Here is a 24,374-nt window from a genome sequence, read left to right as displayed (position 1 = left end):
CCCAGGGATCCCTAAGTTTGAATTCTTTAAAAATAAAAGTCTAGGGACGTCTGGGTGGTTCAGTGTTTGAGCGTCTGCCTTTGGCTCAGGTCATGATCCCGGGGTCCTGGGATCGAGTCCCACATTGCGCTCCCTGCAGGGAACCTGCTTCTCCCTCTGCCTTTCTCTCTGTATCTCTCATGAATAAATAAGTCAAAACCTTAAAAAAATTATATAAGTCTGCAAACATTAAAAGAAATGAATGAATGTAACAAAAGAGATAAATACTATCTCTCTATGATGTCTTGCTCATCTGTATCTCCAGCCCAGACTTCCCTGGAGAATGCCAGACTGACAAATCCAAGAAACCTTCTAGCACAGGTAGAGTGGTGAGGACTGGGATGGGGGAAGCACTGGGGTAATACCTAACCCAGCCTAGGGGATGATCAGGGAGGGCTTCCTGTAGGCGGTGACACCTGGAGGAAGGAGTTTGGCATTTCTTTCCCCAAAAGTCTTCCACTTCTAAGCCTTCTGGCCTATCTTTCTGCCATTCATAAAATGATGGAGATGAATGAGGATGGAATGTGGTCATTCATCTTTCCTTTCCTTGATATATATATACTTCTGAGGAGGTGGGATGCCTAGTAGTTCAGAGGGTAGGTCCAGGCTGCTGGGATGTGAATCCCAGCATTACCACTTGCTAAGGGACCATCAGGGCTCAGTTCTCTTTGTGGCAGTGGTGCCCATCTCACAGGATTGTTATGATCACTAAATAAATGAACACCTGTCACAAACGTGGGGCATAGCAAGAGTGCAGAAAACATCAAGTGCAAAAATAAATCAGATTCACTTTCAACTTCCATCAGCAGAGGATGGCTAACTTCATCAGCTACTGTGCTGTTGTAAATTGTTGGGGTTTTTTACTGTGTGATGAAGGCAGAGGGTAAGGCCCGGTTCCCAGCGGGTGCCCTTCAGGCACCACAGCACCCGATCCTCAGACACCTATGGTGCAAGGATGATGATTAACCCCATGAAGAAAATGAGGCTCAGATAAGGGGCTATATTTTGGGGGGGCTGAATGGCCCCCCAAAAATATCAGGTCCCAATGCCTGGAACCAGTCAATATTATCTTATATGGAAAAAGAGTGTTTGCTGATGTGATAAATTAAGGATCTCAACTGTCCTGGATTATCTGAGTGGAACTTAAATGCAGTCACTTGTATCCTTAGCAGAGGGAGGCCCAGAGAGGTTTTGTGACACATACACAGGAGGTGGGGAAATGTGACATGGAAGCAGAATTTGGAGGTGGCCAGGAAAACTGGGGTGCAGCCACCAAAAACTGGGGTGAGGGACGCCTGGGTGGCTCAGTGGTTGAGTGTCTGCCTTTGGCTCAGGGCGTGATCCCAGGGTCCTGGGATTGAATTCCGCTTTGGGGTCTCCGCAGGGAGCCTGCTTCTCCCTCTGCCTATGTCTCTGCCTCTCTCTCTGCATCTCTGATGAATGAATGAATGAATAAAATCTTAAAAACAAAAACAAAAACAAATCTGGGGGGAAGGAGAGAGGAGGGGCAAGGAATGGCTTCTTCCCTGGAGCCTCTGGAGGGAGGGCTGTCCTGCCCACACCTGGATTTTGCCCCAGTGCCTCTGGTTCCTGACGCTGGCCTTCCGAACTCTGGGAGAATAGATGGCTCTGGTTTGAAGCTACCCAGTTTGAGGTCGTCTGTCTCAGTAGACTCAGGGAACTAATACTTCCCTGGCATGGAGCCATGGAGCTGGGAAATGTCCCCATCCTTGAGGTGTGGGCACAAGAACTCCACATGTTTCCCTGGAGCTCCTCCTCCCTCCCTGCCTGTCATCCATCGTTGATGCCAACCCTAGGCTCACCGGCAGGTAGTGGCCGTCATGGGTGCAGCCACAGTCTTGCACGGGGATGCAGGTGCCCTGCGAGAGCAGGAAGCGGTCATCACACTCACAGCCCTCAAAGCAGCGGTTGGTGCAGCCGGTGAGGCCGGAGAGAGCTGCGCAGGAGCCCTGGCAGGAGCGCATGCAGGTGGAGTAGTGGCTGTGGGCCGGGCACTGGAGTGCTGCAGAGGGAGGAGGTAGGGCAGGTCAGGGTCCTCTCCCGCACTCTTACCCCTACCCCCTAGGCCTCCCCGCACACCAGGGTCTAGGGTGGCAGTCAGTGCTGGGGACACCAGCAAGAAAGCAGCCTCGGGCCCTGCTCTATGAGCTCATCTCAGGGGGACAGACAGTGACAGCCCAGCATGATCAGGGCTGCTGGGGGAAGCACAGGCAGGGGGTCAGGCCAGGATGGGGCAAGAAGAGGGAGTTGCAAGGACCTAGGGGAAGTGTTCCGGGTGAGGCCCTGGGCTCTGGCAAGCAATTGGCAGAGCGTGTGGCTGCCCCTGAGATGAAGACTCGGTCGGGGAATGGGAGGATCAGGTGTGGGGTAAAATGCTAATGCCATATGAGAACACAGCAGATCTGAGGGACCCTATGCACATCCGGGGGAAAGTGTCCAGGAAGCCACTGGCCCCCCAAGACTGGCAGTCAGGAGAGAGGTCAGGGCTGAAGACAAAGTGTCCGCTGTCAGCACTGAGGACAAATCTAGAGCTATAGGGGTGGATCATGGCTCTGGACAGAGGTGCTGTCCTTAGAAGAATGAACAGGACACAGCCCTACCCTGGGAGTTAGAAGGAAGCATACCCCTAACTGGGGGTATCTAAGAGGTACAGTCCTGGGCCGGAAGTCTGAGGGCTATAGCCACATCCAGGGGGACATGGGGGCCACGTGAGCCACAGACTCACGCTTTATTATGTGAGCTGCCTGACCAGCCCTCCCAGGTCACCACAGAGAAGGTTCAGGACAAGCCCTGAGGATGAAGCACGTCTGTGGTTTCAGGAGAGTGGGCCCCTGAAGGGAGACTGAGAAGGGCCAGTGGGAGCTCTGTGGGGGGTGGTGCAGGAGAAGCTAGGAGAGCCTTCAAGAGGGAGGGACTGCTGGTGAGATGCAGACAGGATGGGAGCAGGTGCGGGGCGGTGGAGGGGGGCGGGACGTCCCTGAGCCTGGTCTGGAGTCTCTCGAGGGCCCCCCTGGACACTCACGGCAGAAGCTCTCCGTCCTCCAAGGCTTCACGGTGCCACTGACTGCCTGGCAGGCTGCCGTGTAGGCCGCTAGGCTCTGGCACAGGAAGGCGGTGCTGCCTTTGTGGTGGCACAGGTCGTACACGCACTGGCGGAAGTACTCGGAGGGGTTCAGCACGGCGTGGCAGCCTGCGAAAGGGCCGTTGGGGTCCCGGATCTGCCCGCAGGCCTGGTTGCTCTCATAGGGCGCCGTCTCCTGGGCCGAGCACACGGGGCAGCCACTGGCCCCACAGCCCTCAGTGCAGCCCTGGGAGGAGCTGGGCGCCCGCCACGCGGCTCCGAAGGCATCCACGCTGGAGGCCTCGGCGCCATTGGGCAGCACAAAGTCGTCGCTCCAGTTGCCGTTGAAGTTCCCACAGAGGCCACAGAGCCGGCCACGGAAGGGGCTGGGGATGGAGATGAAGATGTGGGCATTGCCATCAAAGAGAAGCCGCAGTGCTTTGGTGGTCTGGAGAATCACGTTCCGGCCCTCGGCAGTCACCCGCACGTGACCCACGGCCACAGGCAGGGCCACAGCCTCGCCATCCACAGTGACCTGGATGGAAAGGTCAAGCAGGTGGTCAGGGACTCACAGAATAATGGGTGAGGCGGTCCCCTCAGACTCCTGGGGTGGGACTGTGTTCTTCACCAGCCCTTTGGGGTCAGACCATGTTCTTCGGATTACCTGAGGGTGGGACTGTGTCCCCCTCACTCACCTTGGGGTAGACCCTATCCTGCTCAGACCCCCGGGAGAAGCCACTTACCTTTGGCCCCTGAGCCAATGTCACAACCTGGCCAGCCACAGTAACCACCAGCTGTTGGAGATCTCCAGCTGCATCCTTCTCAAGCACAATGGCAAAGTCCTCGTCCTTGGGGTCAGGGTGGCAGACTCGGGCTAAGACGTAGGAGCAGGAGCCATGCAGGTCATAGACACGCCCATCCAGGGTAATGTAGTGGATGCCACCATTGATCACACAGCGGCCACAGCCCGTAGGGTGGCATGCCTGGACACCGTCCTCTACTCGGCACTCCTCGTAGGGCCTGCAGGCCGAGCCCTCCTGGCAAGTGACTTGGCCGCCCTGCCCACACTTGCAGCGCCGCTCGCACTCAGGGCCCGGGTAGAAGGACTCGCCCAGTGGGTAGTAGTGGCCCTCGTGGAGGCATCCACACTGGCCCACAGGCACACAGGTGTCGCCGCTGAGCACGAAGCCGGCGTCACAGACGCAGCCCTCCCGGCAGGTCTGCACGCAGCCCTCAGGCGCAGAGAGGCTGGGGCAGCTTATAGGGCAGGAGTCACCGCAGAGCTTGTAGTGGCTGTTGGCAGGGCACTGGATGGCTGTGAGGACAAAGAGGGAATGAGCCAGGTGGGTGCATGGGAGAGGCACAGAGAAGGTGCAGAGTGGGAGAACCTGCTCAGAATCTGTATGTTCTGTCTGAGAATATTTCATGACTGACTCCATCCAGAGATCTGGGCAAAGTGTCTGATCTAGGATATCTTACTGGGGGATCCAGGGTGGGGATGTGGAGACCAAGTCTCTCTGACCTTGCTGTGTGTCAATCTGATCAAGTATTTTTTTTAAGCTTTTATTTATTCATGAGAGACACAGAGAGAGACAGAGACATAGGCAGAAGGAGAAGCAGGCTCCCTCTGGGGAGCCTGATGTGGGACTCGATCCCAGGGCCCCGGGATCACGATCTGAGCCAAAGGCAGACGCTCAACCACTGAGCCACTCAGGTGCCCCCTGCTGAAGTATTTCTAAAGATGAAGTGAATCTTATGGGGTGAATCTGACCACCTACATCTGACCAAGATATGCAGGATTAGAACCCACTGTGGGTGTCTCAGGGGGGTGAATCTGACCAGGGCGTGGAGCCAAGTGTATCCTGTATCTCTGGTATGAATCCACCTGAGTACACCTGGCTGTGGATGTCTGACCCGAAGCCTCTGATGGAGTCTCTCTGACAAGGTCGGCGTCGGCGTGAGTCTGACCATGTGTATCTGATTGGGTGAAGCTGACTGGATAAATTTCACCAAGGCCATGTGTCTGAGGGTAATGGCCCTGGACTCTCTGACCATGAACCTGTATATATCTACCTGGGGCTGTGTCAGGGTCATGATCTTACCTGGGAGTGTCTGCCCAAGTGCTTCTAATCAGAAGAGTCTCTGCCTAAGGTTATCAGACCAAGGTTCTATCTGACCTTGTGTATTTCGGTGTTTGAAACAGTGTAGGTGCATCGGACCAGGTGTAACTCTCTAGGTCTCTCTCACCAGGGGTACCTGAGAGAATCTACCTCGACCAGGTGTATCTCGCTGTGTAGCTTTCACCGGCTCCACCACCCGGTCTATCTGACTAAGATATCAGCACGTGGATCCCTGAGAGGATCCTGGACCCGGGGTTTCTGACCAGGTGTATCTGAGTGTCTCCCATGGCAGTCTGCGTCCTGGTGCATTGGTGTGTGAAGGCCATTGTGGTTCTTTGGACAGGAGCTATCTGGCTCAGGGGAGGCAAGGTGCTGCCTAACCCTGTGGGGGAGGAGAACTCTGGTCTTAGAGCTGTGTGAAGGGGAAGGCGGGAAGACACCCCCTGCCCAACCCCACCCCATTATGTGGACCGGGCATGGATCAGTACTCACGACAGAAGTCCGGCCGCCTCCACTCTCCGAGCTGGGCCCCCGCGGCCTGGCAGACTGCCACGTAGGTCTCCACGGCAGGGCAGAGGCCTCCCGGATGGCCCTGGGCCTGGCAGGCGTCCAGCAGGCAGGCCTGGAAGTACTGCTGGGGCGGCACCAGGGCGTGGCAGGGCGCCAGCGGGCCGTCGGGCGCGGAGATGATGCCGCAGGCGTCTGGGCCGCCGAAGGGCTCCTGCTGCTCGGGCGTGCACTGCGGCGGGCACGGCCCGGGCACGCACTCCCCGCAGCCAGCCTCGCCGCCCACCTGCCAGCCGGCCGGGTTCCCGCCCACCGCCTCGAGGTCGTCGGCGGGGTCCTGGTTGTAGTTCCCGCACAGGCCACAGAGGGCGCCCGCGTACGCCGCCGGCACGTGCAGGCGCACGAAGCTGTCCCCGTCGAAAGCCAGAGACAGCCCCGCGGCCGTGGTCACCACCACGTCGGCGCCGCTCAGGTAGGCGCGCAGGCGTGAGTCCAGCTGGTAGGGCAGCGCCACGAGCTTGCCGTCCACCTGCGGGCACGCGGTAGGGATGGGGGATGACCGCGCGGGTCAAGGTTCAAATTTTGACTACACCACCGAAGGGGGTGGGGGTGGGGTAGGGTGGAACCCTGAGGCTGGGATCTACCCTTGGTAATAATAATAATAATAATAATAATAATAATAATAACAGCAGCAGTAGTAGTAATAATGGGCATCTAGAGCTACTATGCCACTGCTTCCTCACACGACCCTCTGAAGCAGGTACTCTTCTTAGACCCATTTTATAGCAGAATAAACTAAGGCTAAACTAAAGGAATTATGTAAGGAATGGAGAAGCCACTGCTCCAAGGCCTATACTCTGAACCCCTGCATCATGGCCCCGCTAACCTATGAAAGGGAATCAGGGGAATGACAAACTCCTGAGTGTCCCAGACAACCCCAGGGCTGGCATGGGCTCCCGTCTGGCTCCAGGCCCCTCACCTGCAGCTGTCGCGGCCACTGGGCACTGAGGGTCAGGCTGTGGCTGTAGATGTGTAGGGTGACGCTGCGAGTGTAGCTGACCGCCTGGCTGCCCCGGTGCTCGTTGACTACAGTGACGGTGAAGTTCTCAGCCCCCGTGGGTAGTGCCTTGCAGGGCGTGCTCAGCAGGTACTCACAGTTGCCTTGGAAGTCGAATCGGTGCCCATCCAGGGTGACGTAATGGGGGTCACCCCAGGCCTGACACTCAGCTGTGCTGACAGGCTGGCAGCCGAGCTGGCCCGAGGGCAACAGGGCACATTGCTCACCTAGCCCGCACTTGGCAGGCTTGCAGATCGGCGAGCTGCCCCCAGGCCCGCAGTGGCACCTCTGGGAGCAGGTGGCATCAGCCCAGAACTCACTGCCAGCTTCGTGGTAGGTGCCGTTGACCCAGCAGCCACAGCCACCATCCAGGGGCACACAGCGGTCGGCACTCCACACAAAGCCTGAATCACACTGGCAGCCCTCGGCACAGGGGCTGTCACATGGCTTTGGGGTCGTGGGAGGTGTAGGGGCTGGGCAGCTGGCTGGGCAGGCTGGGCCACAGAGCTCGTAGTGGCTGTTCTCCGGGCAGGAGATCTCTGTGGGTGGACCCAGGAGTGGGAGGGAGAGAAAGAGAGGGAATGGTGTCAGGGGTGGGGTCAGAAGATTGGGAGGAGATAGATGGAGACAGAGACAAGGAGGGACAGGGAGGGATTGAGGGGAACAGCAAGACACCAATAGAAGGACACAGAGGAAGACCCAAACAGATATGGGGAGAGAGAATGAGAAATGGACAGGCAGAGACAATCAAAGGGAGACAGAGATAAGCACCAAGAGACAAGAGGCAAAGAGAGAGAGAGAGAGAAAAACAAATGGCCCAGAAAGACCGGAGTGAGACCCATCTAATGTGGGAGAGACAGGATCCCCTCCTCCACCCCCAGCTCCTGCTCTGCTCCCCGACACTCACCACAACCAGCCTCCTCCCTCCAATTCTTAATGGCAATCCCGGCAGCCTGGCAGGCGGCGGCATAGGCGGCCAGAGCCTGGCAAAGGATGTCGTGGGCCCCACCGCCTAGGCAGACATCCAGAACGCAGCCCTTGAAAAAGCTGTCGGGGGCCACATGGGCATGGCAGGCAGCGAAGGGGCCTCCCGAGTCAGGGGCCAGGGGCCCACAGAAGCCCGGGCCCTTGTACTCCTCCAGGCGGTCCTCAGGGCATGTTGGACAGTTGCCCTGGCATTCATCCCAGCACAGCGGGTCCCAGCCTGGAACTCGCCAGCTGCCGCCCCAGCTGGGTATCGAGGGAGCCAGTGTGCCATTGGGGAAGACTCGGTCGTTGCTGATGTTCCGGTCCATGTTCCCGCAGAGCCCAGACACCTGGCCGTGATAGCTACTAGGCAGTGTCACCTCTACTCGCCAGTCCCAGTCGTAGGTGACCCGAAGCCCGAAGTCAGCCACCAGCAGCGCTTTTGATGGGCCGTGGGTCACCGAAAGCCGCCCCCCGGCCACAGAGACGGGCAGCACTGTCAGCACACCGTTCACCTGGGGGTGGAGGGGAGGGGAAGGAGGCAAACAGGGCTCACTCGAGGTGCAGAGGCTTCAGCTCTGGCCCCTTGCCTGCCTCCCTCCCTCCCTCATCTGCCATGGCTGGCAGCTGCCAAGGCCTTCCTCAGGACTGACAGTTATATGTCGGTTAATAAACATCAAGGATGTTGCTTGAGTCCAGGCCCTGGAGAATGAAACCTTACTCTGCTGCTTTTTCGGGGTCTCTCTTTCTCTCTCTCTCTCTCTCATTCTCTCTCTCTCCATCTCCCTCCCTTCTTCTTCTCTCTCTCTCTGTTGTCTTTCCCTCTCTCTACATCTAGATCTAGTTCTCTTTCAGCATCTCTCTCTCTCTCTCTCTCTCTGGATCTTTCTGTGTCTCTTTCTCAGTGACCCCCCCCATCTCCTGTACACCCCTGTGTGTCTGGACATCTCTTCAAGTCACTCAACATTCATTATTGAGTGCTGACCCTGTTCTGTACCTCTCTCTCCCTCTGTGCACTACCATTCATTAATCTGTAATCCTGTCACCATGGGCAGGAAGGGCAGCCCGCCTCCCCCTGGCCTTCACCCCTCTCCCCATCTCCCTGAATTTCACTCCTTGTTGCAGGCTCTGGGCCTCTCATTTATTCCCTCACCAACATTCACAGGCTCTCAGACGGATCCCCATTTCACAGACAAGGAAATGAAGGCCCATCAAGAAAAGTCACACCCAACATCACACAGTTCACAAGGAGAGTCTGGATTCAAACCCAGGTTGCTAAAAAAGGCAAATGCTGAAGTCTTACATCAGAGCCTTTAGCAAAGGGCTGGGCTCATTTAATTCCCAACAAAAAGGGGGCGTTTGCTGTCATTGCTTTCACTGTCATTTTGTTTTGGGCCTAGGCCAAGAGTGAGCTTTCAGCTCCTAACTGTGGCTGGCAGGATGGCTTGCCCCCACCAGGGCATGTTGGACTTACCCGGACTTTGCCAACCTCCCCTTTGTGGATGGAGATGTTGAAGCCGAGGGCAGACACGGTGACGAGCCTCACATAGGATACAGCAGGGTTGCCCCGGTTCTCATTTTTGGTGGTAACGGTGAAGGGGGTCAGGCTTTGGGTTCTGCCCCCCTGGTAGCCGGCTGCTGACAGCACGTAGTCGCACGTGCCCTGGAAGTCGAATTCCCAGCCATCGAAGGAGTGGTAGTGTGGGTCACCCCACAGCCAGCATGTGGCCTCATAGTTGGGCACGCACACAGCCTGGCCATCCTTCTCCTGGCACGTCTCCTGTGGCCGACACGTCACACCGTGGCATGGGTCTGGAGATGGGGAGAGGGGACCTTGTGGGGCTGCCCAGCCTAAGGTCGGCTGCTCCCTGGCATCTGCCCCAGTCTATGCTGGCACTACTGTACTGGTGCTGAGGGCTACTGCAGGTGAGAACAGATACCCGAGGCCTCACATCTGAGACCCATGCCTGTTGGTTTGCTGTTGGAGACCTAGACCCCAAGGACCTTGCAGCAAAGACACAGACTGTAGGGTCCTTACACTGGAACCCAGCCTCAGGGGTCCCAGTATCTGCAATGCCAGCCCCGAAGGCATCCATGAGAGGGCATCCACCGCACCAGGGTTTTCTGTGTTCAAGACCTGGGTCCCGCATTCGCCCATGCCTGAGCTCCCAGCCTTTTGGGGGCCACCAGGCTGCACAACCTCTAAACCAGCAGATTATATAGCTGCACCTTCCAGTGACCTCCGCCTCTCCACCTTCCTCCCTCCCCTGGGTGGGAGTTGGGAGCTGCTCCCTCCATCTGCTCATTCAAGTTCTCTTACCCCTCTGGGACTCTTGCAAATAAATACTGTAGATTAAACTCCTCATGGAGGCTACTGTGTGGTTTCTGTCTCCTGATCCCACTCTGACTGAAATAGCCCCACCCCTGGGAGTCCCTGTGGGGACTGAGGGTCTCAGTTCTGGAGGTCCCATGCCCTTATCTTTGGGAATAAGGAATTATTCTCTGCCCTTCAACCTGAGAAACCAGTCCTGGGTCGGGGGAGCTCTGTGACTCAGATTTATTGGTGTGGGGAGGGGGGTGTCCCATGTCAGACTATTTCCCTATAAGTCCTGATCCTCCTTTGAGGAGGGCCCTGTATTCTAAGATCCCAGTCTGGTGGGGTCTCTGCTTGAGACCTCAAGCCTATGCTTTCTATCTCTGTCCCTGTGGGTCCCAGTCTCCCCTGCCTTGAAGGGGAGATGATGTTAGATGCCTTGAGCCTAATCTTGCGTACCAGCGGTCAGTGAACCTTGGCACAGCCAGCTGTCTGTTTTTATAAATATCAGAGTTTCACTGGCGCCTCATCCCCTTGCTTACATAGTCTATGGCTGATTTCATGCCTCGATGGCAGAGTTGAGTTATGACTGCGCCTACAAGGCCTGCAAGTTTGAATGTTTGCCATCTGGCCCTTTAGGGAAAAAGTTTTCCTGTCCTTGCCTTATGTCCAGGGTCTGTGACATTGCCCCCAGGAAACCTAGCCCTGAGGCTCCCCACAGCCTGGATTCTACCATAAAAGTCCCTGCCTCCTGGCCTGGAGGCTCTCTGCCCCCCGCCCTGGGAATCCCAGCCTCGGAGGGCCCCAGGTTGAGACCCCAATCTTTACTCCTCCGTACCTTTCACTGTGAAAATCAGGATTTGCATCACCCTGTGCTCCCAGCCCCCCTGAGGCCGGCCCCAGCCCAGCACCTTTGGTGACGCAGCTCAGGATGCCTCCCGAGGGCTCGCACACCTGTCCTGGCTTGCAGCTGTGGGCCTGGCACACCACGCCTTGTCCGGCATGGCACACACACTGCTGCTGGCAGTTGTCAGTGAGTATCGTCTGGTTCGGCTGTGGGGACAGAGGGCAACGGCCATGAGGGTGGGAGCTGACACTGGCAGACAGAAGATCCAGAGAACACAAAAGGGACATCTTTCAGCAGGGTGGCCCCTTGTCTGTGGACCTAAAGCACCGTATGGTCCTGAGGTCAAATTCATTCATTCACTCATTCACTTTTCCAAAACCCCCACTAAATGTCTGCTGTCTATGAGAAGCGGTGTGACATACCAATTAAGAGCAAAAGCTCTGGAGCAAACTGCCTGGGTCTGAAGCCTGTTTCTGCTGTTTCCAAACTGTATCACTCTGTGTAAATTACTTAACCTCTGGATAACTCTGTTTCCTCATCTGTAAGCTGCTGATAATATAGCACCTACCTAGAAGAGTATAACTTCGTTAATAATACAGAAGAAATGAAAAGGGAGGGTTTTTTTTTCTTTTCTTTTCTTTCTTTTTTTTTTTTTAATAATCTAGGTTGGAGTTGAAACAAGATGGGGAAAATGTGGTTATCACTAAAGCTGTGTAATAAGCTCATGGGGATTTATTACACTGTTCTCTTGACAGAAGTCAAACATGGCGGGAGCATGTTTGAAAATTTTCTTAATAGGTCAGCCCAGTGGCTCGGCGGTTTAGCGCCGCCTACAGCCCAGGGCGTGATCCTGGAGTCCCGGGATCAAGTCCGCGTCAGGCTCCCTGCATGGAGCCTGCTTCTCCCTCTGCCTGTGTCTCTGACTCTCTCTCTCTTTCTCTCTCTCTCTCTCTCTCTCTCTGTCTCCTCTCTGTGTATTCTCATGAATAAATAAATAAAATCTTAAAAAAAGAGAAAATTTTCGTAATAAAAATTTCATACATACAAAAAAGTTCATACCAAAATTTCATAATAAAAAGTTCACACATACATATATATTTCGGAATAAAAAGTTCATCACAGGGCACCTAGATGGCTTGGTGGTTGAGTGTCTGCCTTTCGCTCAGGTCGTGATCCTGGGGTCCTGGGATCTAATCCCGCATTGGGCTCCCTCCAGGGATCCTGCTTCTCTCTCTGCCTGTGTCTCTGCCTCTCTCTGTGTGTCTCTCATGAATAAATAAAATCTTTAAAAAAAAGATTCATCACACATATCCTGTGCACATAGCACTGAAAGCCATAACTGGCACATAATGAGCACTGTCTACCTATTCACTCTTATTACTGCTTTCATTTGTATGAGGCGACAGCAGAGAGGGCCCCCGCACAGAGCTTGTGGTCCTTTGAGGGAGACTGACTTTAGACACACAGTCAAATCAAAGAAAAAGGAGTAAGTGCATGAAGGTGGGAGAAGGAAGCAGATGGAGTTACCTGCTGTGTCACACAGATGGTCTAGACTTGTGGAATCAGGGAAGGATTTGAAGTTGTAGGGCCCATGGCCATATTGAGAAGAGTCTCCCCACTGCCGTGGGGAAGGTGGCCCAAGGGAGAAAAGTGAGGGTGTGGAGACAGCAGCGGGGAGATGGCAAATGGGACAGCAGTGGGGCCACGAAGAGGGGAAGGGATGGGTGGGAGAGACATTCAGGAGGCCAAGTGGGGGGCTGTGGGGTAAGGGGCAGTGGAATGGGGTCTGGTGCAAGGCCCTGGGCTCTGCCTGCAATGACAGGGTTCCTACCTCATAGTAGATACCGTTGTGGTAGCAGCCACATTGCTGGATGGGCACGCAGGCCAGGCCATCATTGAGGAAGCCGGGGTCACACTGGCAGCCCTCGGCACAGCTCTCTGGGCACTGCGGGGGTGCGCTGAGTGCGGAGCAGCCCAGGGAGCAGGTGTCTGCACAGACCTCGTAGTGGCTGTTGGGGGGGCACTCCATCGCTGCAAAGAGGGAGTTCTTGTCAGGGCCCCCTCCCAGGAGCTCTGTGGGAGGGGCTGCAGGGCCCCATGTCTGCCCCTTCTATGCCTCAGTCACCCCCCATTCCTCTGCCCCTTACTCACGACAGAATGATTCGGTCCTCCAGGGTTCAATATCGCCTCCAGCCGCCTGGCAAGCACTCACGTAGGCATGGATGTTGCTGCAGAGAATGCTCTCATTCCCACCACCCAGGCAAAGATCAAAGATACAATCTTTTAAGGGACCTTGGGGATCAACCAGCTTGTGGCAGGCAGCCAGAGGCCCATTGGGGCTGGTGAGGAGCCCACAGAACTTCTCCTGCTTGTACTTCTCCTGCAGCTCAGGTGGACACTCAGGGCTCGAGTTGCAATCTTCGCCGGGCTTGCAGGTGGGCGGCGGCAGGCAGGGAGAGCCTGGCACTGCCTCCTCCCAGGAGTTGCCAAAGTCAGTAGAGCTGCCTGCCTGTGAGCCGTCTGGCTTCTGGAAGTCATCCTTGGAGTCACCATTGTAGTTCCCACACAGGCCATGCAGCTGCTGGTAGTAGTTCCCTGGGACTGTGACCCGCACATTGTACACGAGGTCATAGGCCACACGTAGGCCAAAGTCAGTGTTGATCACGACGTCCGAGCCATGCTGGGAGGCGCGGATCCGGCCCTGGGCCAGTACCACAGGAAGCCTCATGTCCACACCGTTCACCTGGGAGGCAAGAGATTCCACATGTCAGAGGGTGCACTTTGGGAGGGCAGACGCTAGTTCAAGCCCCTGCCTGACACTGGGGATCCACGTGACCTCACCTCTCTGGGCCTTAGTTTTCAAATTTGTAAAATGGGCATAATGGTCAGGTCTTATAGCAGGCTGAATGGTGGTCCCCAAAGGATATGTCCACCCAGAACCTGAATATAATCTTTTTTTTTTTATCATCTTATTTGGAATAAGAGTCTTTGCAGATATACTTAGGGTCATCATCCCAAGATCACCCTGGATTCAGGTGGGCCCTATGCCCAAGGACGAGTTTCTTTATATAATGACGAGAGCCAGAAAAGGGGACAGACAGAAGAAAAAAGGCCATGTGAAGACAAAGACGGGGCACCTGGGTGGCACAGTTGGTTGAGTGACCGGCTCTTTGTTTCAGCTCAGGTCTTGATCTTGGGGTCTTGGGATCGAGCTCTGCATTGGGCTCTGTGCTCAGCATGTAATCTGCTTGAGATCCTGTCTACCTCTCCCTCTGCCCCATGTGCTCTCTCTCTCTCAAATAAATAAATAAAATAAAATAAAAAGAAAAAAAAAAAGACCAAGACCAGGATGGGAGTGTCCTGGCCATGAGCCAAGGAACACCTGGAACCACCAGAAGCTGAAAGAGGTGAGGAAGGAGCCACCCTCATGGAGTCTTCAGAGGGAGGGCAGCTCTCACCGACCCCTTGAATTTGGACTTCTGGTCTCCACGACAGTGAGCAAACAAATTTCTGTTGTTTTATGCTGCCACGCTTGTGGTAACTTATTTCAGAGCCATAGGAAGCTGATGCAAGTCTCGATGGAGTAACAAGCTTACCAGCTACCTTTCGTTCACCACTTGCTGATCAATAATGCAGTGATGGACTCCAGAGCCACCTGCCTGGCTTCCAACACAGCTCTGTCCCTTCCTCTTCCTGTGACTCTGTGCAGGTGAGAGACACCTCTCTGTATTTGTTTCTTCATCTACTGAATGGGAGGCAGGGTGGACTGGCAGGATTATTCAAGCGGACATTTGGAAAGTGCTGAGAAATGTGTCCGGCACAGGTATTCTGGGAGCATTTGCTAGTATTGTGAACTGTTTGGAAGTTTTTATTTTGACAAGTGAGTGCTAAGGCTTTAAGCATTAGTGAGTGGAGCATTAGGCTAATGGGAAATGAACTTCAAACCCCTGAGCTGAGAACCAGTGGTTTCAAGTTGAAGACTGATGGTCACCAACAAAGCCTTAGAAATCCACCTCTGAATAACACGCTTGCTCATCCTTCCTGAATGTAGACACAGTGAGCATCAGATTCTTTGGGAAGTGTAAGGAATCAGAGGAGAAGGCAGGAGGAAGACACTCTCCTGGCCGAGGCTCCTTAAAACATAGTCACCTGCCATACTTCCCAAGCAGGGACTGGGAATGGTTAGGGACCAGTGACATATCTCTGTGTCTCAGTTTCCTCATCTGTAAAGTGGGGGCTATGATAGTTTCCACTTCATGGAGAAGCTGGGGGATTCAGTGAGATGCAAATGACAAGAACACCAACCACCCCTGTATTCAGAGCCAACTCTATGTCAGGCACTCTCCTAGGAACGTGGGCAACCTCAGGGAGTGTATGCAAGCATCTAACCCATGGCCAGTGCACAGGGGGCAGCTGAAAAAGTCAGCTCTTTGTCAGCATCCTCATCATCAATACTTTGTGGATACAATGGTCATGAGCCCCCATTTTAGTGGGATCCCTGGGGAGATCTCTCCACTTTCCATATGAGACCAAATCCTTCTCAGAAAGCACCATGGTGTGCACCATTGGCACTGTCCCCTGGCATGTTGTCCTGGGTTCAAGTCATGCCTTTGCTGAGGCACTTTGGGCCAGTGATGGGACCTTCCCCTCTAAAGAATAAAGCAAATCATGGTACATCCAGTTGCAAGGATGAAATGACACTGTGGATGTGAAGTGTTTAGTGGCCAATAAGATCTAGGGTAAAAGCCATAGCTGCTGTTACTATTGTTATTATGGTTGCTGAGGGGTGATGGGGTCACCCCCAGATCGTCCTCTGTCCTTGAACCTTTCTCATCCCTGAACTTGTCCAGCCTCTGATTGCATTGTGTTGCTGGCCAGGAGACAAGGGAGGCAGCTGGAGCAGGGACCAGGTGCAGGGAAAAGGAGGAGGAGGTCGGGAGAGGTGTTCAGAGGGAATAGGCAAGGGCAGGAGAGGAGAGCCTGAGGAGCACATGGAGGGGGAAACTGAGCCACATGGGAGCAGGTCCCAGGTCCCCAAGGCCTCCTGACTCCTCGGCTCCCCACTTGGGGCACGCACTCTCCTCAGGGATCCCATGCCTCCCACATCCACTGCAAGCTCTGAGCCCCATGTCCCACCCACACAGCATGCTCTATCCCAGGCCCCCTCCCCTTCGTGTTCCACCACTGCTCTCACCGTGACCTTCCAGTGATTTTGCTTCAGCACCAGGGTGAAGTTAGCCACCTGCACGGTGATCACCCTAGTCACACTGACTCTCCCATTGCCCCAGGCTGCATTCTCCTGCAGGACGGCAAATTGCTGCAGCCCGGGTCGGGTCACGTTGGTCCGAGACAGCACGTACACGCAGGTGCCCATGAAGTCGTAGCGACGGCCGTCGAAGGTGGTGTAATGGGGGTCTCCCGATGCTTGGCAGGTGGCTGAGCCCACAACCACGCAGTCCAGGATGCCACCAGATGGCTGGCAAGCCTCGTGTGGGCCACAGGAGGAGGGATTACAGGACACCAGGCCACCCTCCTGGCATTGGCAGAGGGAATCGCACCCAGGTCCAGGGCGGAAGGTCTGACCTGGCGGGTAGTAGACGCCCTGGTAGGTGCAGCCACAAGAGGGCAGGGGCACACAGGACTCACCACTGAGTGCAAAGCCCTCGTCGCACACACAGGCTTCGTGGCAGTCAGAACCACAGCCCCCGGGCACTGGGAGGTCTCCACAGGACAGCGGGCAGCCACGGGAACATGCCTCATAGTGGCTGTTGGGAGGGCAGCTCAGAGCTGCAGGGAGAGCAATGATGAGCATTAAGAATTTCTGCTTCTGGGGGATCCCTGGGTGGCGCAGCGGTTTGGCGCCTGCCTTTGGCCCGGGGCGCGATCCTGGAGACCCGGGATCGAATCCCACATCAGGCTCCCGGTGCATGGAGCCTGCTTCTCCCTCTGCCTGTGTCTCTGCCTCTCTCTCTCTCTCTGTGACTATCATAAATAAATAAATAAATAAATAAATAAATAAAAGAATTTCTGCTTCTGGGTAACACACGTACAGGCACACAGTCGCTCACACACTCACATGTAAGCCGTCTAGCTTCAAGGAGCCCCTCTGTTCAGTGGGGCCTGTGGGATAGATTATTTCATAATTAATCCAACTTGACTGTAATTTGTGGTTATCTGTAATGTCTTTTTTTTTTTTTAAGATTTTATTTATTTATTCATGAGAGAGACAGAGAGGCAGAGACACAGGCAGAGGGAGAAGCAGGCTCCATGCAGGGACCCCGACATGGGACTCGATCCTGGGTCTCCAGGATCACGCCCTGGGCTGAAGGTGGCGCTAAACCACTGAGCCACCCAGGCTGCCCTGTAATGTCTTTAAGAACATATTTTAAACATGTAAGTGCATATACAGTGTGTGTATGTGATTGATGCAATGTGTTTGTGAACATAGTGGTTTCAGTTTCTTCATTCTATCATGATATAGTAGTAGTAGTAATTATGTAGTAAATTGAAATATTTGGCCCATTTTGTAAGGAGGAAAAAAATAATTCCCGTTCCTCTCTCCAAACTCCAGCCATTCCAGAATATAAGGTGATTTCCTTGAAATAAAACAAAAAAGCCAAGACTAAGCCCAGTAAAGCCTCTATCTGTGCTGATATGATACCCATGAGTGGCCATTTAAATCTAAGTTAATTAAAGTTAAATAAAATAGAAGATTTAGTTCCTTGGTCACACCAGGCCCATTTCAAGTGCTCAATATGTGATTGGTGTGTCCCTCAGGATAGCTCAGGGACAGAATATTTCCATCATCACCAAAGTTCTTTTAGACAGTGCTCTTCTAGATCTTATAGCCAGCTTACAAGAAAATGTGGGGACAGAGGGACAAGTTAAATAAAACAATGAAGAAGCAACCAGCCAAATCCAGAAAGGAGGAAATTCTGCAGGACAAATGACTTGATTTTTTTCCAATAAATTAATGGCCCAAACAAAATGGATAGAGGGGCACACATGTGATAAAGCAAATATAGTAAAATGTAGACTGTAGAATGTAGGTGGCAAATGTATGGGTATTCATGGTAAAATTCTTGCAATTTTTATATACATTTGAAAATTTTTATAATAATATGTAGGAGAGAAAAGGAAAGTAGCTGTTACGGGATGAAAGTGATTTTTTTTTTATTATTTATTTATGATAGTCACAGAGAGAGAGAGAGAGGCGCAGAGACACAGGCAGAGGGAGAAGCAGGCTCCATGCACCGGGAGCCCGACGTGGGATTCGATCCTGGGTCTCCAGGATCGAGCCCTGGGCCAAAGGCAGGCACCAAACCGCTGCGCCACCCAGGGATCCCTGAAAGTGATTTAAGTGGAGATGTTTACTGAAATATTTATGGGAAATTCATGCTTGAATTTGCTTTACAACATGTCAGCAAGGGCACCTGGGTGGCTCAGTGGTTGAGCATCTGCCTTCACCTCAGGGTGTGATTCCAGGGTTCTGGGATCGAATCCCATATCAGGCTCCCCGTGGAGACCCTGCTTCTCCCTCTACCTATGTCTCTACCTCTCTCTGTCTCTCAAAAATACATAAATGAAATCTTTAAAAAAATAAAATGTGTCGGGATCCCTGGGTGGCGCAGCGGTTTGGCGCCTGCCTTTGGCCCAGGGCGCGATCCTGGAGACCCGGGATCGAATCCCACATCGGGCATCCCGGTGCATGGAGCCTGCTTATCCCTCTGCCTATGTCTCTGCCTCTCTCTCTCTCTCCATCATAAATAAGTGAAAGTTGAAAAAAAAAAACTAAAAAAAATAAAATGTGTCAGGAATATAAAAAAACAAAAACAAAAACAAAGGGGTGGTAGAGGAACTGAGAATGGCATGATGCCCACAGTCATCAAAGCTGGTGCTGGGTAAGTCAGGCCCCACCCTAAGCCCCCCTCTGCCTGATGTCTGCATCCTCATAACCCAGTCTTCTACAACTGCCAAGGGGTACAATGGCAGGAGTAGTTTTAAGGAAATAGGAGATTCTCAGTTTCCACAAAGGCAACAGAATAAAGCGATTAACAGTACAAGTTCAGGAGCCAGCCTGCCTGGATGCAAGTCATGCTGCCCTGCTGTGCGACCTCAGGGAGATCACTTAATATCTCTGTAGTTCCAACTGCTCACTTTGTAAAATAGGAATAGGAGTGATCCCACCTCACAGGGTGGTGGTGAGAAGGAAATGAGAAAAATCCTTAGAAACTCTTAGAAGGGGAGCTGCATAGTAGGGGGTGTGCCACACGAATGCCACCCATAGCAATAGGGGTACTCTTCCTAAGATGCAAAGTCAGGCCATTGTAGACCATCCAGCCCTCATAGAACTGCCAGCAGCAGCAGGACTGCAAAGATAAACCATGCGGCCCAGACCAGGAGAACAGCCCAGCAGCCCACAGAATCATGAGAAACAATAACTGCTTATTGTTTTAATCCACTTTTAGCCTTGGGGATGTTGGTTACACATCAAAAACTAACTGGTGTGGTGATCAAAAAAGAGACTTTCATGTATGTAAGTATATTACGTTAGGTTAAATTCTGCTGGAACTAAAAATCATTGGAAGGTCAGTTCAGGAGAGTGAGATTTTTTTCCTGTTTTCTCCCCCATTATGTCCTCAGTGCATGGAACATAGTAGGTGTTCAACAAATATTTGTTGAATGAATGAATGACTATAAGTTAAGCTGAAGGAGAAAAAGAAACAATGTGACGTGACATGCATATATTTATCATGTGTATTTCAGTGGACAGCATGTGTACCATCCAGTAAGATGTAAAGGAGTGAAGTGGGCCAGACGGTGACCAAGAACACTGGAGAGGGACCAGGCTTCTTCTAAGGGCAGCATTGCTACTCATCTCTGAATGACAGCTGCCACATAGGAATTAGACCCAGGGCCACCAGATATTCTGGGTCGTCTTACAAATATTTACTGCATCTGTGACTTCCTACCTGTCATGATCCCCAGGTGTGTAACTGAATCTTCCTAAGCCTCTGCTTCCTCATCTGTTAAATAGGTATAACCGCAGTCCCTACCTCAGAATATCTTTATAAGAATCACGTAGATTAATAATATTAATAGGTTAATGAATATTCATAAGGCCGAGCCCCCCCCCCCCCCCCCCCCCGCTGTCACTCCCGGTACTCACGGCAAAGATTCTCACTCCTCCAGGGGTGCACAGTGGCCCCAGCGGCCTGGCATGCAGCAGCATAGGCGGCCAGTGCCTCACATAATGGCGCAGACTGGCCTGGCAGCAGGCAGCGGTCATAGACACAGTCGCGCAGAGCGCCCTGTGGATCTATCTTGCTGTGGCACTCCCGGAAGGGCCCCGTGGTGTCGGCAAGGATGCCACACTCCTTCTTGCTCTGCTGCTGCTGGGCCACCAGGGAATCCAGGTTGGGACAGTCGCCTGGCTCAGTTGCTCCACAGCCTGGCCTCGTCTCCTCCTGCCAGCTATTGCCAAAGGCCAGTGCATTGGGAGCTTGACCTCCACCCCGCAGAGCCAGGTCGTCATTGGGGTTCCCATTGAAGTTCCCACAGAGCCCACACAGGGCCCCAGCATAGCTGCTGGGCACCTTGGCAATCACACGGTCATTCCAGTTGTAGGTGACAGTGAGGCCAAAGTCTGTGCGCACAACGGCATCTTGGCCCTGGCGGAACACCTGCACCTGCCCGTTGGCTGCCTGGAGGGGCAGGTGATGAAGGATGCCATCCACCTGGACAGAGATGAAGGAGATCCAAGGGGTCAGGGTATTCATGGCTTTGTGTCCCACCCTTCACACACTTGGCTCCAAATATTCTGAATTCCTTGCTATTCTCTTGAGCACATTATTCTTGGTTCCACTTCAGGACCTTTGCACTTGCTATCCCCTCTGTGTAGCTCACCATCTACCTCTCTTCAGCCTTCAACTATCAGCTTAAATCCAAATCTCTAACTCATGGACTTCAGAGCCTACGGGACCTGTCTCCCCATAACCTCCTCAACCTTACCATCTCCCACTCCACCCGCCCCCCCCCCCCCCCCCCCCCCGCCTCACTCATTCTGCTACAGCCATACTGGCTTTCTTGTTATTCCTCTCAATTTAGTCCAACCTTAGGGCCTTTTCACTTTGCCAAGAACATCACCCAACACTTTTCTCCTGGCTGCTTCCCCTTCAGCCTTTGGGACTTGGTACAAAGCCAGAGCCACTTTGGCTCTGTCCACCTCTATGTCTGCATCACCTGTCACAGTGCTCACCCAGTCTCCTTGGTGTCACCCTAAACACCACCTCATGGCCTTTGCACTTGCTATGCCCTCCCCCTAGGATACCACACAGCACTTTTTAGTTGGCCAATGCTACTTCAGCTGTGGGTGTTAGCTTTGATCCAAACCCCTTACGATGGCCTAAGAGGCTCTAGGTGATCTGAGCCTCACTACTCTCCAATTTTGTTCTCTGGTACCATCCGTCCACACCCCTGCAACTCCAGCCAGGCGTTCTCACTTTCTCCTGGACTCAGTGAGCTCAGCTCAGCTTCAGGGCCTTCCCTGTGCCTTCTGCTTGTGACATTCCTATCCCCTTCCACGTCCCTATTCTTTGTCTGGTGGCCTCCCCATGATTGTTTACGTCTCAGCTTAAAATAGAACCCCTCTGCCCACCAGGCCCTGCTTGTCTCCACTTTTCTCACCTAGTTTCCTATCAACCTCTCTATTCCACACTTCCAGCCTCACTCTCAGGTCCAGCTGCATGGCTCTGTGCTGTTCTCCTGTCTCTTCAAGCTCAGTTCAGCGCAGCCTTTGCACCTGCTGCTTCCTGTGCCTAGGAACCACCACTCTTGGCCTGGTGGTCTCTTCCTTGTCCTTTGGTTTTGGTTTAAATCAAAATCTCCATTGTAGGCATTCCCTTCATCATCCCCTCCCTCCATTCCAGCCCCATGGGCCTTCTGGCTCTTCCTCTGCCCCTCTGGTTTGTTCTTGCCTCAGGGTCTTTGCACTTGCTCCTTCTGCCTGTAATACTCTCCCATCCACTTCTGTCCCTGCCTGTCCCATCTGTCTCCTCAGGAGTGGCAATAGGATGTAGTGGTTAAGAGAGTATGAACTTCACTCCCTAAGGGGGATTTCCTGCCCCCACCCTACTGGCCCCCCAGGGTCCTGGGTCACTCACCAGCACTTGCCCAGGGTACTCCCGGCGCACGATCACATTCACGCCATGGGCCTCCACGCGTACGGCACGCGTGTAGCTCACAGTCTGGCTGCCCCGGTGCTCGTTTTCCACCAGCACCCGAAAGGTGGGCAGCGCTGCAGCCTGGCCACACGATCCCACCAGCAGGTACGTGCAGGTGCCCATGAAGTCGAAGCGCCGGCCATCAAAGCTCACATAGTGCGGGTCTCCGGATGCCTGGCAGCTCCCAAAGCGGTCGGGGTAGCAACCCAGGAGGCCGTTCTGGACGCGGCAGCGCTCACCAGTTGGGCAGCCCTGTGTGTCCTTGCAGCTCACCTGCCCGGTGGCACCGTTGCAGGTGCAGAGCCGCCTGCACTGCTCGTCCTCCCACACCTGCTGGTCCGGAGCAAGCGGGCGGCCTTGGAAGGTGCAGCCGCAGGACGAGGCCTTCACGCAGGAGCCACCGCTGGACACGAAGCCTGGGAGGCACACGCAGCCCTCCACGCACGGGAGCCCGGAGCAGTTGGCAGGCACTGCCTGGGAGTTGCAGGTGGCGGGGCAGGCGGGGCCGCAGTGCTCATAACGGCTGTTGGCTGGGCAGGACAGGGCTGCGGAGGGGGGAGACAGAGATGGGGAGGGGGCTCAGGCCAGCACGAGGGGCTGGGTGGCGTGCTCTGTCGGGAAGGACTCAAAGGGACTTCCCTCCTGACACTCTCCTCCTCCCCCAGAGCTCCCCAGGGCATTTCCATCCCTCCTGGTGTGGGGTCCCAAACCTGAGAGACATAGTTAACTCCTTTCCTCCTCTGTTCACGGACAACCAATCTGTCAGTAAATCCTGGGAGCTCCATTGTCAAAATCTATCCAGAATCTGCCCCCTTCTATTGCCATCATCCCCATCCTGGTCTGATCCCCCCACAAGCAGCTTTCTGCCCGGTGTCCCCCAACAACCCCATTCTGCTTTCGCAGGCCAGAGACACCCTGCGAACACCAGTGGCATCCTTCTGCTCAGAGCCCTCTTGTGGTGCTATCTTAGGGGAAAAGCTCAAGTCTTCCTGGTGGCCCACAAAGCTCTCCATCATCTGCACCCATCATCTCTCTCTTCAACTCCTCTCACTCTCCCTTTGGTTCACTCTGTCCCAGACACAAGGGCTTCCTCATGGGTCCTCATACTCCTCATACTCCTCATGGGTCCTCAGGGCCTTTGCATTAGCTATTTCCAGTATCTGGATCGGCCACTCCTCAGAAAGCAATGAAGCATGTAAGAAAGCTACTGGAGGCCAGATAGCCTGGGTTCAAATCCTGGCCTCTCCTGCTTAGCTGTGTGATTGTGAGCAAATGATTCCAATTGCCCTGTGCCTCCGTTTCCCCATCAGTAAAACGAGATAGTAACAGTACTGATCTCACAGGGCTCTGAGGAGTAAATGAGTTCATCTATGCAGAGACAGCCCATAGCATCATTACTACTTAGCTGACTCCATTGTCTTATCCTGCTCTCGGCTCCCAATGTCACCTCCACAGAAAGGGGAGCACCCTCTTTGTGAGCCTCCCATTTGCTCTTATTACATGAACTTCATTTCTGTTGCTCTTTGAAGATATTCCATGGTTTACTACTTACTATATGTCTCCCCTGCTAGGATATGAATTCTGTGAGAGTGGGGATCTGGTCGGCCTCAATCCCCCTCTCCCTCCCGACCCCGATTCGACAGCAACAAGGACAGAGTCTGGCCCACAGGAGGCACTGGATAACTCCGGCTGGTGTCTACCCAACAGTGAGATGAGGACGGAGTACTGACCAAGACAAACCCCATGTGACCTCAGTGTCTCCCCAGACTTCCTCCTCCAGAGTCCCCGTCTCAAGCCCCACACCCGGGCCTGGACACCTCCTTTTCCCTGTGCATAGATGTCATGTATCCTGAAAATTTCTTGGGGAGTTTCACAAGGGCAGGGGCAGGTGTGTGCTGGTCCTCACTGTGCCCATCATCAGCAGAGGGGTGGGGCGAGATAGGGGCTCAGGGAATGTTTTGGGATGAATGAATGAATGAATGAATGAATGAGTGAATGAATGATTAAGTGTATGGCCGCCTGACTAAGGAGCCTGGACTTTATCCAGAGGGCATCAGGGAGTCACAGAAGGGCTTTGAATGAAGGGATGTTCACATTTCTGCTTTGGAACTCTGGGGACTACCTCTCATACCAGCTTTTGCACATGCTCCTCTCTCAGCCTGGAACCCATGTCCTGCTGCCCCTTTATTCTGCCTAGTTTCAGTTCCTCCTACAGGTTTC

General features: G+C 53.9%; 1 protein-coding gene across 2 annotated transcripts in view; it reads right to left on the bottom strand.

Moving 5' to 3' along the window:
* Positions 1 to 24,374, bottom strand: part of FCGBP (Fc gamma binding protein) — a 39,726-nt gene that overhangs the window by 5,857 nt on the left and 9,495 nt on the right. For both annotated transcript variants that reach the window (XM_072777852.1, XM_072777863.1), the window contains 13 exons: positions 22,095 to 22,699; positions 20,102 to 20,669; positions 16,127 to 16,719; positions 13,084 to 13,675; positions 12,764 to 12,963; positions 10,997 to 11,138; positions 9,246 to 9,583; positions 7,713 to 8,286; positions 6,728 to 7,344; positions 5,734 to 6,277; positions 3,865 to 4,436; positions 3,083 to 3,656; positions 1,863 to 2,062 (listed from right to left, as the gene is read on the bottom strand). In XM_072777852.1, coding sequence (XP_072633953.1) covers positions 1,863 to 2,062; positions 3,083 to 3,656; positions 3,865 to 4,436; positions 5,734 to 6,277; positions 6,728 to 7,344; positions 7,713 to 8,286; positions 9,246 to 9,583; positions 10,997 to 11,138; positions 12,764 to 12,963; positions 13,084 to 13,675; positions 16,127 to 16,719; positions 20,102 to 20,669; positions 22,095 to 22,699 — 6,119 coding nt within the window. The remainder of the gene's footprint in view (positions 1 to 1,862; positions 2,063 to 3,082; positions 3,657 to 3,864; positions 4,437 to 5,733; positions 6,278 to 6,727; positions 7,345 to 7,712; positions 8,287 to 9,245; positions 9,584 to 10,996; positions 11,139 to 12,763; positions 12,964 to 13,083; positions 13,676 to 16,126; positions 16,720 to 20,101; positions 20,670 to 22,094; positions 22,700 to 24,374) is intronic.

Source organism: Canis lupus, chromosome 1 (genome assembly GCF_048164855.1).
Source record: "Canis lupus baileyi chromosome 1, mCanLup2.hap1, whole genome shotgun sequence".
Classification (NCBI taxonomy): domain Eukaryota; kingdom Metazoa; phylum Chordata; class Mammalia; order Carnivora; family Canidae; genus Canis; species Canis lupus.
Note: the sequence above shows the minus strand (reverse complement) of the source record. Positions and strands in the feature narration are given on the sequence as shown.